The sequence below is a fragment of the Gambusia affinis genome, linkage group LG03, assembly GCF_019740435.1.
Source record: "Gambusia affinis linkage group LG03, SWU_Gaff_1.0, whole genome shotgun sequence".
Classification (NCBI taxonomy): Eukaryota; Metazoa; Chordata; class Actinopteri; order Cyprinodontiformes; family Poeciliidae; genus Gambusia; species Gambusia affinis.
The window spans coordinates 23,338,015-23,353,976 of record NC_057870.1 but is presented as its reverse complement, the minus strand read 5'-3'; the positions used below and the strand labels follow the sequence as shown (position 1 = coordinate 23,353,976).

At 38.0% G+C, this 15,962-nt stretch overlaps 1 protein-coding gene across 4 annotated transcripts in view; it reads left to right on the top strand.

Annotated features, from left to right (window-relative positions):
- The window catches only part of si:dkey-215k6.1 (transmembrane protein 132C), a 249,561-nt gene that overhangs the window by 13,888 nt on the left and 219,711 nt on the right, over window positions 1-15,962 (top strand). The window contains exon 1 of one of the 4 annotated variants that reach the window (XM_044112799.1): window positions 12,479-13,365. The exons of 2 other annotated variants lie outside the window; for them this stretch is intronic. In XM_044112799.1, coding sequence (XP_043968734.1) covers window positions 13,284-13,365 — 82 coding nt within the window. In that variant the 5' untranslated portion in view covers window positions 12,479-13,283. Of the gene's footprint in view, window positions 1-12,478; window positions 13,366-15,962 lie in introns of those variants that run through there. One more of the 4 variants, XR_006370271.1, reaches the window with a different exon arrangement.

The following is a 15,962-nucleotide window of genomic DNA, read 5'->3' as shown; positions in this document are numbered from 1 at the left end:
ATATTAAATTTGATTTTGATTCATAATGACTAGATTAATTTTAGCTTTTATTCCATTCGTCCATTTTTTGCACACTTTTCCCTAGTGGGGTATTTTGGAGGGTGCTGGTGCCTATATCCAGCTAACAGTTCAAGTAAGAGGATTTTTTATTCCAATATTGTATAACTTGAGTTTGACATTTAGCAAAATGCCTTGTTGGTTGTTTTTAATGAATTTCATCATGTAAAGCACTTTAAATTGCTTTGCTGCTGAAATGTGCTGAACAAGTAAACTTGCCTGACCTTGTAAAATAAAATGCTTTGTCTATTTTTTTTTCATTCCTTCTTGAGGTCATGGATAACTGACTGTTTTGCCCACTTACAAGTAATAGATTCAATATATTCTCGCTTTATTCTGTCACCAATATCTTTCTTCTTTCTAGTTTTCAACTTTTTCTGTCTCACCTCTGTCTTACTGCTTTTTTACTCTGCACTGCTTCTTGAACTTTTACCTTCTCTATCTTCTTCTTGCCCTTTTTGCTCACTATCCTCTTTTTCCTGTGCTGCACTCTCTTCTCTTTGTAATTGATGGTCCCCTGTGCAGTTACTTCATCCAAAGGGCCCTGTAAACAAAATTGTCTCTGACAGAAGCAATATGGAAATCCCAGGCAGTGGGTCCACGAGTTATGGCCTACGTCATGGTTTGTGTGTGCGTTTAAGCGTACACAAATAGGCAAGCGGAGTGTTTCTGTTTATGAATGTGTGTGTGTGTTGCCAGTGAGACTAAAGGGTGTCCCTCAGTTCTGCGTAATAAACTCTTCTGCGGCTAGTCATTAAGTAGGATGCGAGTGTGTAGCTTTGTGAGTATGATGGGGAGGGGTCAAGGCCAACTTGACATAAAATGGTCTAAATTAGCCCCACTTGTCTCCATTGATTTACGGTGGGTAAGTAAATTGCATCTGGAGTGCCGGAGAAGAAGCAGGATGGGGGTCGAGGTTTCTTTGTAATTGATCTCTGTTCACGTAAATGCTGACAAGCTGTACAGGAGGCACAAGAAGTAAAAGTTGTCATCATGGCAGCAACTCTCACATCAAACCTCTGGCAGGGTTTGTACACACATTAGATAAAGATTGGTGTTAAAGATTTTATCCAGATTTTGATAAGTTTTTGTGACATAATGTGGTGGTAAGGTGCTTCCCGTAACATTAAAGAAAAGTAAAGGCAGAAAACTTTGTAGAAATAGAGCGAAACTGAGAGGAGATATTTTTGGACAATCTAGTCTCCAAAATATCTATACATGTATATTAAATAAACTCCCTCCTGTTAATTGATGTGCTAAAAATTTTTTTTATTTTTTGTCAATGTAAATGAAAACTGCTGAAAACAAATGAAGCACGTGAATGAGTCCGAACTGTACATGATGACACAAAACCAAATGAATTCATGCATCTAATCTTAAATTTGGTTTTAAGGAAGAGGTGGAACATTTCCTCAAGTTGCAAGATGAAAAAAATGATGGTTTCCTGTTAAAATACAAAGTGGTTGTTATAAACTGAAGATGTCAACGTAGCTGAAAAAGCTGAAGAGGGAAATTAATCCTCAAATATGTGGTTGGCAAGTGTAGAGTTCTATATTTTCCTCAGAACTAGAAAAGAAATAGAATGAGCTCCTTTCACAAAACACTTGAAGTCAAACAATTGCTGTTAAAGCTCTGATTCATTTGGATAATCACGGCTGCATATCAGCTCCTGTGATTGTGTGAGCATTGTTACGGGTCCAGAGTCACTGAAAAGTCTTTTCTGCAAGAGAATAGAAAGCGAAAACAAAGAGACCAGATATCCTGGTGAAAATTTGATATTCTTTTCTGGCCATCACCACATATTTGATGAGTAGTGCGAAAGTGCATAGAGTTTTAGGGTTTTTCTTGCCACATTGAGGAAATGGAGAAAAAGTCTTTCTGGTTTAAAAAAATAGTTTAACTGTGGGCAAAAACCTAACTGGGATAAAGTAGAATTTAATAAACAAAAGTAAAATTTGTTTCCTTAATTTAAAACGTATAAAAAACTGGAAGATTTGGCAGTTGCTCTACATCTTTTAACCCATTTAAAATTTTATTGCAGCTTCTACCTGAATTTTTGAACTAACTGGGCTGTAAACAGCACACGTTGTTTCATTGATTTGAAAACTTGTCTTACTAGTTATAAGACAAATCCAGAAAACATTTTTAAAGTTATAAATGGCACATGTCTTCCAATAATGTCTTGAGATAGCAATAAGTTTAGATGTTTGAATGGTAAATGTTAGAGATAATTGTAAAATGAAGAAACTGAAACATCTAACCTAAAGGATTGTAAAAGTGGTTGCTTTGGGATTTGTTTTTGGCAGGAATGGATGGAAAAGCCAGAAAGTCATATTTGCTCTTTCAGGGGAAAATAAGGAAATAAGATGTCACCTACCAAAAAAAAACAAAAGTTTCTTCTGCTGCCTTTCTGTTTAAAAACAATCTACAGAACTGTAGTGCAGTCTAAGATGTTCCTGTTGCTACAAGGTTGTTGGGCTGGGAATTCCCACACACACTGTTCAACTTCACCATCTGTGTGTAGATGGATGCCTTCCATCTATCGACTGCGCGAGTATTCATCACCGCATGTAGCGGATTTACATGGCCCAAGCCATTGAAAATAATGGGTCTCTGACCTCAGCAGTGTTATGAGTGTAATGGAGGGGAAAAACGTCCTCATTCACCAGTCGCTAGCAAAAGTCGAAAGCTTTTCTCATCTTCAACATCTTTATTAAAACTGACTTAAGAGAAAGAAAATCATGAGGTTATAAACTCATGTCTTATTCTGGTCAGATGGCATTTTTGCATGAATTTCAAATAAGCATTTTATCTTTATAAATGTATGATTTGTGTTTTAAATTTTAAGATTTTTTTTTGGTAGTATGCTGCACACTTCACTGAGATAAGAGTTCACAAAAAACAAGATTAGTTCTTAAAGTATCCTGATGGATATTTTTCTCAAAAATACACACTGCATAATTATGAAAGCCCTCAAAGAATACAAACCATTTTCTGCTTGAATTGCTATCTTGTTGCAAAGCCCACTGTGAATGCAACAATGTCACCTTCATATGATCAGAGAAATATATATATACATTTTTATTCATGGCAAAAAAATAAATAAATAAAATAATTTTTTTTTAAAGGGTGTGTTATCTCTTATTCCCTGAAACTTGTAAGAAGGTGCGGCTTTCTCAACTTTTACCGATATACTATTGCAAATGTGTACCACAATCTTCCTTGGCTTTGATTTGTCTGCATTACTGGTGTATAAAGTCATCCTAATCTACTTTGGCTTCTCATCTACCTGCATTCCAGTAGTAGTTCATAGTTAATTTGGCCACATTAAGGGTAATGTGGCAAAATGAAATAAAGCATTACCTGAAGAATCCATAAACCTTGGAGGAATCATGCCACCCAAGCTACTTCAGGTTGAGTAAACCGGCTGTGTTCATTCTACCAGAAATTGTCCTGATTACAATTTTATTTCTTTTACTGAATAAGTACAAGTACAAGTATGAGATAATGCAGGCTATTTTAATATAGCTGTAGTTGAAAAAATAAAAAAGGATCCAAAAACTGAACTGTTCACTTTGCTATCATATGTTTATGGTTATTAATTAACTTTGAAATATGGGCTGTGGAAGAATTATTAGGTGTTTGACTAATCAACTATTTTGTGTTATTGTACTGACAGTAGTAGCTGAGGTAGACGGACAGACTGGGACACGTCTGACATTAATGTGGACACTGCTCTGGTTTATTGCTAAAAGAAAAAGACAAAGTGGAGCTCTTGATTTAGAGGTCCATCAACAACTCATGTAAATCAAATCAACTGAAATGAGCTTCCTCAGTATAGGTGACTTGGTTCTTCTGCCTTGGAGCTAGATGTAGCGCCACTGCCTCTTCACATTAAAAGAAATCAAATGATCTGTTCAGCCATTTGATCTAAATGCCTCCTTTGGGAGGTTTACCATTAGGAGGCTGACCCAGAGCTTGCTGAAGGGATTATATGTTCCCTCTGGCCTGGGAATGCCTAGGGATTGCTCAGAATGAGCTGGGAAGTGTTGCAAGGAAAGGCGATGTTGGGATTTCACCTGTTAACCCTCCATGATCTCAGATGGGTTTTGTATCTCATGCTCTGACAGGTCAACCAGTGTGTATTACCCTTTAGCCCCCCCTTGCAAATACAATTACAAGTATTTAGTTTATCTTTTGCACACAAAGATAAACTAAAGGATATAGACAACAAAAAAATCAAATTATTGCAGATATTAAACATGTAAAACCTATTGACCCAGAGACAAAGCAGATTTAAAAGTGATCTATTATGTGTCCTTGAACAGGTTAGGATAGTTCTATGGGCTGTAAAAAACATGTCCATTACTTTTTTACACAAAATTATTCTTAGATAATAAGATTTGGTCTGCTCAGTTCGGCCTATTTTAGCTCTTTTCAGAATGAGCTGTTTTAGGGCCTCTCTTGTCACTTTAAATCCAAATAAGCAGCTGCTGGCCACACCCTCCAACTCAAAGTTTACACTCCCAGGTGAAAATGGCAGCAGACAGATACATTTATTATGTAACAATTATATATCCGTCCATCTCTGAAAAGCAGATGTAGTGCTTCTTGCAAAACCTGTAAGATTGCAGCAAGTGGTTTCTGGATGATAAGCCATTAACAACGTTTTTCCAGCAGCCATTGCATAATACATCCCCTTTCATACGAAGTGGCACAAAATACCATACGGTAAATGACTTGATGTTGGCGTTAAAAAAAATTTGAAAGGAAACATGTTGTAATTTTGCAGAATACTAATAATATATTGCAGTCTCGAGTAATTATATTTCTTGTCCGTTTTCACAACTGACAAATTGTTTCCAAATGTCAAAGACTTTAGTTGGTCTCCTGTGCAGGAGTCGTGTTTTGCTGCATTAGAAGTGTTATTCTGTTGTGACAAGTCCAGCTTTCCAGAAATATAATTCATCAATCCTTGCATCATTCATTCTGTGGCAGTTTTATTACATTGCTTAACAGACTATTGCATACCTTTTTACAGATTTGACAGACCTAATTATATGGACGATTTAAAGCTCAGAAACAGTTGGAAGGAATTATGAAATTGTTTGTCTCACTACATAAGAAGTGAAAATATTAAGAACTAATCCTCTCAGTTGAACATTGGTAGGTCTGACTTAATGTAAGTAAAGCTCTCTCGCTTCTACCTCAGATAACAAATCAGAAAACTGAATATTGAAAGTTTCATGAAACGAGACAAGTTGACAGTTTAACAACTTACTAATTTTACTAAAGGGAGCACAGATGTCCATGGGAGAAGCATACACATCCAGAAAAGCCTGGCACCTCCTCTTTATGGCGCTTGGTCACCAGCTTGGACACACACTGCCTTGGAATGATGCCATCATTTGATTCAAGTTGAACAATGTGGTTGTTTTGGTCACTCTGGTATAAAATACCCAAGCTAATCTGAAAAGCGTGCTGAGTGGTTGAAAACCTCACTCTACCTTGGAGGACACCTTGATTCATGAGTGGATATATGGAAAGTACCTGAATTTCAAACAGCACCATAATGTTAGTTACAAGGGATTTGGAATTGGTTGCTCATATTCTGTGTGTCAGTGGGACTTTGGTGTTTTTCAATTAATTAAGGTTGTTTGTGTTGGAATGTAATTTAAAATTGAGCATGAGCAGCATTTCATGCCAGCAATTTCTTTTACAAACAATTACACGTACAGCTACTTATTGAAATTGAAGGAGGACTTCCAATGCCTAAGCCTGAGACCAAAATCAGTCTACACTCTGGAGGTCTTTTCCAAAGACCAATTCATAGTAACAAAGCTTTCTGTAGTTGTCAGTATCGTATTCTGTAGGATTTATAGCAATCGAAACAAATGAAACAACAAGCAAAACCTTCCCAACAGTCATCCTTACACACTTGTCAAGCAGTACCACTCCCACATCAGACATCCACTCACACGCAGACACATGTGGACACTCACATGGATGCACACTTTAAGCCTGAACAGTTCTATACACCAGTTTTAATTGAATTCTAATGTATGCAGTTTGCTCCAGTGGGCAGATAGATGTCGATGGTACTCCGACTGAAGAGAGCAAAAAGAGAAGAATACTGGGAAGAGAGAGTGGGAGGGAATGGGAAGTAAATGGGAAGGTTCTTCAGCTGCACTCATCTTTTTCCACCCAGTGAGTAGAATCTATTGTCCGAACAAGCTGTCAACAGAATTTCTATAAGAGCCATTTGACCCAAGAGAGAAGAGTACTATCAAAGTCTTTACTACTTCAAAGTGTGTCTTTTTCAGCTCTTGAATAAAAGGATGGAGTTTTTATGTACTCCAGGAAGCGTCCACGAGCTATCCTACTAACAAAATGATTTTAACTCAACATTAGCACGGAGGAGAACCAAGATGAGAACTGTTAGAAAGAATGTTATCCACAAAGTTAAGAAAAACAATTCTGTACAATTGTCATTTGGAATATTTAAACGGGGATGGTTCCTTAAGAACATCATCTTCATGACCAAGAAAGAGTCAGACTGGCAGCTTTTCTAATGCAGATAGTGTTCTGGTCTGTAACACAAGAACTGAACCAAACTCTAAATGAATTGGTTCAGTTTAATTCCCACCCTGACCTTTGGTCACAAGCTGTACATCATGATCAGAAGAACAAAATCCTGGAAACAAGTGGAAAATCTTAGAGATGAGCTGAACAGCTCAGTCACAAGGGTAAAATCTCCACATAAAAAAAAAGTAAGGTGAGGGGCTTGAATTATCTTGCAAGAGCTCCATCTGTGTGCCTCTCATTGGAGATTTTCTGATCATGTCTACAGAGACCTTGATGCACTCCCACTAGAACCCACTAGAGAAACTGGATTTATCTTCTTGCCATTGAATCCCCAAAAGTAATGACAGGATATTCCTCCTGATCTTTTTTCAGTTAACTGGAAGACAAGAGAGGGGAGGATTTATGAACTATTTCTGTAAAAGATCTCATTAAAAGGAGCATTCTTTAACACTTGTTGGACTTCAGGCAATAACACCTGGAGAAAGACGCCAGCCTATGCCACCCTGGCAACCCTAGAGTAGGCTTTATTCACAGAGTTTTTCTTTTTTAGCCTTGTAGCCATGAGGTTTTTTTTCTTTTTTTTTTTTTTTCCAGAATGACAGATATTCATATAGGATAGGTGCATAGACATCATTGAAAATAAAGGTAAGATCATACACAATTTTCAATTTTAATCAGAAAAGAGAAGTCAGCCAAAAAAAAAAAACATTCAAAAAACTTTACAAAATAGGATGTTACTAAATATTATTTTATCTTTTTTGCTGTTATATTGTTAGAAAATTTAATTAGTTATCATCAAATTTAAAATATAGTTACAATGCTGGATTTGTACATTTCAGTCTGGAGTCTGTAGCTCACCAGTCATGAACCTCATTAAGGTTTCCTAAACCTTAAATGTTGAAGGTTAGGGGTAAAAGAAAACAATTGTAGTCAAGATATTAAAGAGGAGCACAAAAATGTATATTGAAGAAGGAAACCTATAGTTTTATGTATGAGTTGTGAAATGGCATCAAAACATATTTTCACACATTTCTGCAGTGCAGTTGTGCCTTATGTTGACTGCCATGTAGAATATGCCAGCACTGATATACACCATCTGTCAGCCTAAAACTGATTTATGTTTTGGGTTTGCAAACATGCATATTGATAAGGATATTTTTTTTTCCAATATATTATTTTGAGTGTGGAAAGAACTGTTGAAAAAAATGAGTTTTATAGACCACAGTAATTCCTTCTTTGCTGCCCATTTAAACAGGTTTTGTTTTCATGCTTGCCAAAAGATTTCCACCAAGTCCAAATAACTGGGATGTGCCACAGGAACAGTGACCAAAGGAAAATTATGTCCAACGGTGCCGCTGGACATTGTTTCATATTGAAAATAGTGAGACATCACTATTTCCAAAGTGATGTTTCTACTTGTAAAAATTAGTAGAATGCTTTGTCACAGGAATGTAGACACGATGCAAAATGTAGCAAGTTTTTAATAAAAAGTAGAATTTCTAGATTGTGGCTGGAGTTTGGCTGGATGGGATTTATTGTAATTGAAGTTCAAAAATAGAACAGGGCAGTATCTGCGGTCAGTGTGGCAGCGAATAAGCACAACAGCTAAAGTATGACACTGAAGATCAGTTTTTTTGAGGGCACATTTTTCTTCATTTACGGAATAACATCTATTAAGAGTTGTCTGAGGACTTACACCCCAAACTGACAATCCAATCTTTATGATGAATGCCTTCCTGCTTTTATATAATGAACATTTGCTGCCTCTAGGCCTCTTCTAATAGTGACAAGTAATATTTTTTTAACAAGAAATAGGAAACTCCAATGAACCTACACAGTTAATTTATGCCTATAATAATGAGCATTTGGAAAGTATGGTGGTTAATATGTTAAAGGGGGAGTAGTATCTTAAATGGACATCTTTGAGCTGTGTATTATGTTATGATGTTGTTCCCTTATCAAAAATATACCTGGAGTGTTCCTACAATTCTGTCATGCATTTTTGAGAAATCCTTGAACTTCCTGTGGCGGTCACCCTTGGAGTTACAGTCCAGTACTGTGTGTTGTGATGAAGTCCTGAAGGCTGAGAGTCGGAAAGAGTAGGCGCTTTTGAAAGAGACAGCGGCCAACTTCAAGGCATCAAATTCCCCATAAAGGGACATGTTTGATAGATACATTTATATAACAGATGAAGGTAATATAATTGATCATGCTATAAAATGGCACTATGTGCTTGGAAAATACATAATATCCTTTTTAAATGAGCAGGCTTTATCTCTGTGTACACTGAGTGGTTTTTGAAGGTGTCTGAACTAACTCCCTCGGCTTTGTATATTTTCTCGGAAAAACTCTTGAATATTTTGTTGAAATTTTATTTCTAAACCCACTGAAGCATATTTTTGTGGTGAAAGGAGATAACTATTTGTTGTATTTAACCTTCCTAATGCAATGTAATGTAGGACCTTGTTTAAGTGCCAACATGACTGAAAGTCTTCTGAGATGTCTTGGCTTTACGTGGTTTTCTAAATTTTATAAATAAAACTGAAAAGTGTGGCATGCCTTTGTTTTCAACCCCAAGAATCAATACCGTGTAGAAACCCCTTTCGCTTGAGTTACAGGTATTTCTGTTCAGTTATTGCTCTGCTTCTGTGTTGTCATCCTGCAGGAAGGTATTTTTTCAGCCTCTCAGAGGTTTTCCAGAATTGCCTTACTTTTAGCTCCATCCATCTTCCCAGTACTCTGACCTGCTTTCCTGCCTTGGCTCTCCACAGCGACATGCTGCCATGCAGCAGCTTCATTGGTGTCCTGTGTAGTGTTATGTTAGATGCACAAAGACTGGGATATTGATCTATAACCTAACCCTAACTTTAAGTATGAATACTATATAATAACAAAATTCCAATATAATATACTGTTTCTGTTTGCAAAATGTAAACCTTTCAAAGGATATGAATGCTTCTGCAAATGGGAATGTCCTCATTTTACAAGAAATATGTTTAATCTTGAAAAGTTCTTTGCATACAATCTCAAATATCCCCTACATAGCCTTGGTATCTTGGTATACAGACATGTTATTTGTACAAACATTACTCTTTACTGCATGCTTGCTGAACTAATGCTTTCTTGCCACTGCAGTCCAAGAGGAATAGATGAGTTAAAAATAGATCTTTCACGCTTAAGTCGTGGCAAATGTCTGGCTTGTTGAAAGGGAAGTCATAGAGTGGAAATGAAATGATATATTAGAGTAAAATGCACTTATGTAGTTGGATGGATGCTGGTTCCCTACTTGCAGAGAAGTAGTTGGCTTGTGAGTGGGAGGAGAGAAAAATGTGTTTGGGGACAAGTGAGGGAGCAATGAAACGAAGCGTGATGCCTGCCTGATGGAATCGGAGTGAAAAGAGCAGAAAGAAGAGAGAGAAGAATAATTTTGGGAACATCAAAGGTTGATTAGAAGCAATGAGCCGAAAGCCTCCATAATGACAATCACATATATCTGTTAATTGATGATATAAAGCTAGTGTCCACAAGCACTGGGGACCACCAGTTGTGTCTTTTATACTCCTTTTGCACAAAGGATTTAGTTATCCACCATCAGTCAGGATTTTTAAATTTGCAGGTGATGTGACAACATTGACTGTAACAATGAAGCAAAGCAAATTCATTATAAAGCAGTGCTATACAGTTAATAAAACTCTTAGGATCTCTCAAAACCAATCAGGTGGTTTTGACAAAAATGAAGCAAAATGGTAAATACAACAGCTCATATCAAACCAATAATTTGTTGAAGTGCTAAATTCAACAAATTATTGGAATGTACAACTGAAGGACAAGTTCCTTTCTTTGTGTTAAGATATTCCTACACCAGAGACATCAGATGTGTCTAATTGGGGCTGAGGAGGAAAACATTTTGTTTTAAATTTAAAGTGGACTTTATATTTCAGTTGGAAATCAATGTTGCAGATTCTGGTGGAAGAGTGGAAAGCCGCAGGAACAGTTTGAAATTTCCCCAATCAGTGAAGATTTTGAAGGCCATACCATCTGCTGGTGTTGTTCTCTGTAGTTTATTGAGTTAAAAGTCAGCAGAACCATTTATCAGAAAGTGTAAGTAGCACCAGGTGGATTTAATGAAAAATAAAATGTCCAAAACATATAGATTCAGGAACCAAACAGAGGAATACCTGAAGATGAACAGGAATGTTACGTGTACAAAAGAAGTTCAGTAACAGAGGTATAAAAAATGCAAGACATAAGTGAGATATGGAATGGACAAAAAAAGTCAGTGAATCACAAATGATCAGTATGGAAACTGAGATGAATATTAAACCATGTAAACAACAACAACAACAACAAATAAAAACCAAAACCCTAAGACAAGCCCAATGGGATTATGACAGTTTTCATTTTCCACCAGGGATTTGCCACCAAACCATACAGCTGAAAGTATCAACACCTGATTTAGTAACTCTAGCATGACTCTGGTCAACTGACAAACTGGTATAATCAAGCACCAAAGAAGTCTAAGAAGTGTAAATGAGCAAATGAGACACCAGACTCGGGAGGCCACAGCTAAAGGAGTCTGGGCTTCCTCAACAGCTCAGCAGTCCTCAGGCTGATCACCTCCATGTCAGTCAGCACTGATGTAATCATTCATGTAAATGAATCCCAGGCCCAGTATTGATTCCGTATTCTGTACAGTATGTTGACATATATTTCAATAGTATTATTTTTGAAGACAACTCTTAGTGTTTCCATGAGGCAACATAGTTGTCTTTGTTGCCTAGAATTAACTTCACTTTTGGAACTTAATCTATGAAATAAAAAAATTACAACTTTGAGATGCACCTGACCTGCACACACAAAACGATCATTTTAATAAATTGCCCCGTGCTTGTTCAATCTGCTTTAAAGCAGTCACTAGGGGGTGCTGTCGTTCCTCCTTAGTCCCTCTGATGGAGTGGTGGAATCAGACATAGAGAGGCATGGAGGCTCACGCGCATCTCCGTCTCCGAAAATCCTCCCATCTCCGCCGGCTGATTTGCAATTCAATAAGTCACAATGTCATCTATTTAGCTTTTACACATTTAACTGACAAAGGGATGCAAGCTCGCCGGTTTATAAAATATCGTCTCGGACTTAAAGAGGACTTTAATGTTCTCTCTCTTCTGACTTGTTCAACTCCCCATACCCTCTTCCCTTTCCACCATCACCCTCAGTCCTCTTCGCTTTCTCATTCACGCGCGCGAACGTGGTCACAGCTCGCATCAATAGAAAGTGAATGAGTTTTGTGCGCGAGGTGCCCTGGAGGTTGCGCGCGCATGAGCACGTGCGGGCCAGCGGCGAAGTTGGTGTCTATCGATTACAGAGAGAACAGGTGTAGCGTGTGTCTTTGGATGAATAATGCAGAACTAAGCATTGAGAGGATAAACAAGACGTGGACGCGCTCTCACGCTTAAATAAGAGTAGCTCCAACATAGGCACATCCAGTTTCCTATAAGCTTTAATAATTAAGTTTTTCCATTTCTCATCATAAAGAAATCAAGTCTGTTTAATTTTCACACACTTATTATAGCGAGTTACTTTTTTGTTTTAGTTCAGTTTTTCTTTAAATTGTAGACACTTTTTTTATCCATTACATCTGGGTGTGGCAATTCCATACAGATAAAGACAACAAGTAAATTACCTCAAGAAGGCAAGGAATAATACAAAAACATCCTACTAATATCCTTTACACTTGATTGGTTCTCTAAGTGCCAGTCACATCCCCAAACCCCACCCTCCCGCAGCCTCCCCAGCCCCACAGCCGTCGCTAGAACCCCACCAACCCCTCAACCTCCTCCTTCTCAAGCGGCTGCTGAAAACGACAGAGCTCCTCTCTTCTCCCGTCCTCTCCTCACCTCACTCCATCTCGCTGATAGTGTGCGCACATTCTCTCAAGTTGAGCCCAGCGACGCGTCACTCGCACAGCAAGCGGAGTGAAGCGGTTAATGGATAGACAGGAGGAAGAGATAAAACAAGGAGAGAGGACGGAACACTGTTTGGATTTTCTTGAAGACATTCGATTTCAAGTGTCAGAGTTTTGCCTTCACTTGTAGTTTCAAAATCGTTTCGGACGTGGACTTTTTAAGATAAACATTTGGTTCGGCTTGGCTTTAAACTTTGCTGGAAAAAGTGCGATGAAGTCGGTCATAGCTTACCCAAGCTCTAACCGTCCCATTTGGATACTTGAAGCATAAGAGCGCACCGGTTGAAAAGCCCAGCGTTTGGAAAAAATAGTTTTGAGTCACTCGAATTTTGGTTCTTTGTTTTTTAAATTTCTTTGATTTGCGTTTTTGTTTGCTAGAGATGATTAAACGAGCGAACAGTATGCACAGGAAATATCATTCGGGAATTTCTTTTTATTTCCAACTACTAAAGGATTTATAGTTTTTCTCCGAAAGCTCAGCAGCGTGCTGTTTGTTCGGACAATCAGAAGTGGAGAGCGCAGATCGGTCAGGATGAGAGCGTTTATGGCACCGACGCGACAGTGATCCGAAAGTTGGAACAAGACAGAAATAGTACAAGCTGAGAGAAGAAGAATAAACGAGACTCCCCGTTTGTCCATTTTGCGAACATTCCCATTGGCCTTCACCCGTCAGGAAGGTATGGAGACGGTCTGGAGAGGGACAGGCGCGCGGGTGGGATGTTGCCACTGGAAGACCGTTTTAATTCTCGTGCTGTGGAAAGGTAAGACTTGTTACTGGAAATACGTTCAAACTCTTAATTGTTTCTAAAGCTACTTTGTTCTTGTGACGAATTTTGGTTTTAATTACGTTTTATCGCCACTCGAGGGGAGAAAAAGTCGTAATTGTTAAGTTTGTGCTGCATTTTTTTCTGGTGTTGAGAGTCTGCCCTGACAAAAAGGAAGTTTTCAGCACGTAACTTAATCCATTTGTTCTGTTAAAGAAAACATTTTTATAGAACATTTTCATCTTAGCAAAAATATAAAGACAGAACGTTAAAGTCTTTATCGAATAAATTATAGAATTAAATAATAATAATTATAAAAATATCTCAAATCACGCAACACATCATCATGTATTTTCTCGTGTGAGACAATGAGTAATTGACTGCCGAAGCATCAAATGACAGATGCCTTCTAACTGGTGCCATCTGAGACTCGCCAAGTCCGGGGCTGACACGCTCCTGTGCCAGCTGAACTAGAAACCTATACTGTTGCCCAAATCTACCCATTTTTTCCCAGTTGGTAAGAATGAAAAGTACATTTTGACGCAGTTTATTGCATGATGTATTTTAAATGGTTGTGAGCGCTTTAAAGCAGAGGTCTGCGGTCCTTTTCACCTTTCTTCTCTGTGGAAGATGAGAAGAATCAGACATAAAAGTGAACCCAAGTCGGGATAATTTGGCTTTGTAAATTCAATACACATTTTCCTTTCATTTAAATCAGATCAACAGTTTAATGTTTCTTCCTTCAATGAGCTCAGGGACGCAAAAGGAATCTCTTTGATCAAAGAAGCGGAACCAAAAATAAGTATCCTGGGATATTTTAAATACCAGTCGACTTGCACCACCCCCCGCTGTAATAAGCGCAATCAATAGATAATAAAGTGTAAAGCGCGCTGGCTGATTTAAAGCTCTCTGAGTGGGTTCGCACGCCTCCGTTTGCAGTCCAAAAGACGGTCCTTCGGCATCAGTATCATAGTCCCGCGAGTGTTTTTTTTTTCCTTCTTCCTTTGTGCGAGTGTTAGTGTGCGTGGCTTTAATCAGCTCGGATCAGTCACGGCCCACTGAGCAGTTAACAGAGGCTGCGTTGTGCGCTCCGGAGCGCGGTGGTCTCCGTGCACTCTGACGGCCAGTGAACGTCGCGCCTGAAAACAGCTGTGGCCGGCAGAAACACATCTGAGTAACCAAACGCTGAAATCGTCCAAACATTTTCTCAGCTTCTCCTCTCCCCCGGTGACCTTTCTGCTCTCTTGTGTTCTCCGCGTATGATGAAATACTTAAGTGTTCTCCCTGCGTGCAGGGACTGTCTGTACCTTTTTGTATCACAGTGAATACAGCTTTCTGACTGCTGTTTAGTCGCTCCCTTGGTGGCAAGTAAAGTTGCATTGCTCTTTTCTTGTTCTGCCTTGGTGTCTTTCTCTCACCCACATGCTCATGGAAAGTTCCCTTACATCTTGGCTCTGGTCAAGCAGCTTTCATTGGACACCAGTTCACAGTAGCTTTACTGGTATAATGAATACCAAACACTGCTAAAGCTTCCAGTCAGACTTTTCTCTGAAAGCAGTCAAATTCACTTTAAGTATGATTTGTTGCATGCAGAATAACAGTTTGCATTGTTGTAAATCTTGATTGAATCGTGATAGAATCTTCCAGAAAAGCTTCAATTTTGACATCACAGAACGTGCCAGGCAGCTTTTCAGAGTACTTTTTAGTTGCTTTATGTCTAATTGTGGTGAAATTGTGACTAAAAGTTTAAACATCAAAAGAGATCCAGACTGAGATATAAAACGATGCCTAAAAGTGCCTGAAAGTTTCTCGGGGTTGATCAAACTGTCTAGCAAGGCCTGATTTGTGATCGCACATGTATTAATTAGTGGTTTCAGGGTAGGGCAAGGTTTATAAAAGTTCTGATTTTAAACAGTCAAAATGTTGCATCCAATTGTTTCCACTACTCAAAGTCCTTTCTATGAGATGTCAGAAAATTATTCTAGCGTGTTCACAAACTGTAAGGGGCTTAAAATAATGCTGTGGTTTCCCCTCCCTCACCTGTTGCTGTGCACTGTCAGTCAGCTGGCTTACGTGAAGGATAGTTTTCTATGTTTTAATTTTGCTGTTCATTTTTGGATAAAAGCATTACAATGTAAAACGTTTATATAAAATGTTATGAGAATCTGAAACTGGCATATGCCTCTTGTCTTCCTTTAGGTTAAATTTAGATAAGGCCTATGTGCTGAAAATGTTAAGTTTGCTACATATTTTTCAAGTTGACAGGTCAGTGCAAGAGTTAATGTTTTTTGTAACATTTAGTTATTTTTCTTTAATCCAGATATCAAACCTTGAGTTGATTGAGGCAAAAAGAGTCCTTTAGTTTGAGAGATGACAAAAAACATGTATCACTGTAATTTTCAAATTATTGAGTTCAGTACTTGTTTAAATGCATATTAAATAACTACTAAAAGCAATTTTTTTTTATTGCCACAAATCACTGTGATACAATACTGCAACCATATTATACGAGATATGCAGATAAATCAATCGGCTGCATAGAAAACTTTAAGCAAATTGACAGTTAATGTTTTAAAGGTGGTTATTAGAATGAA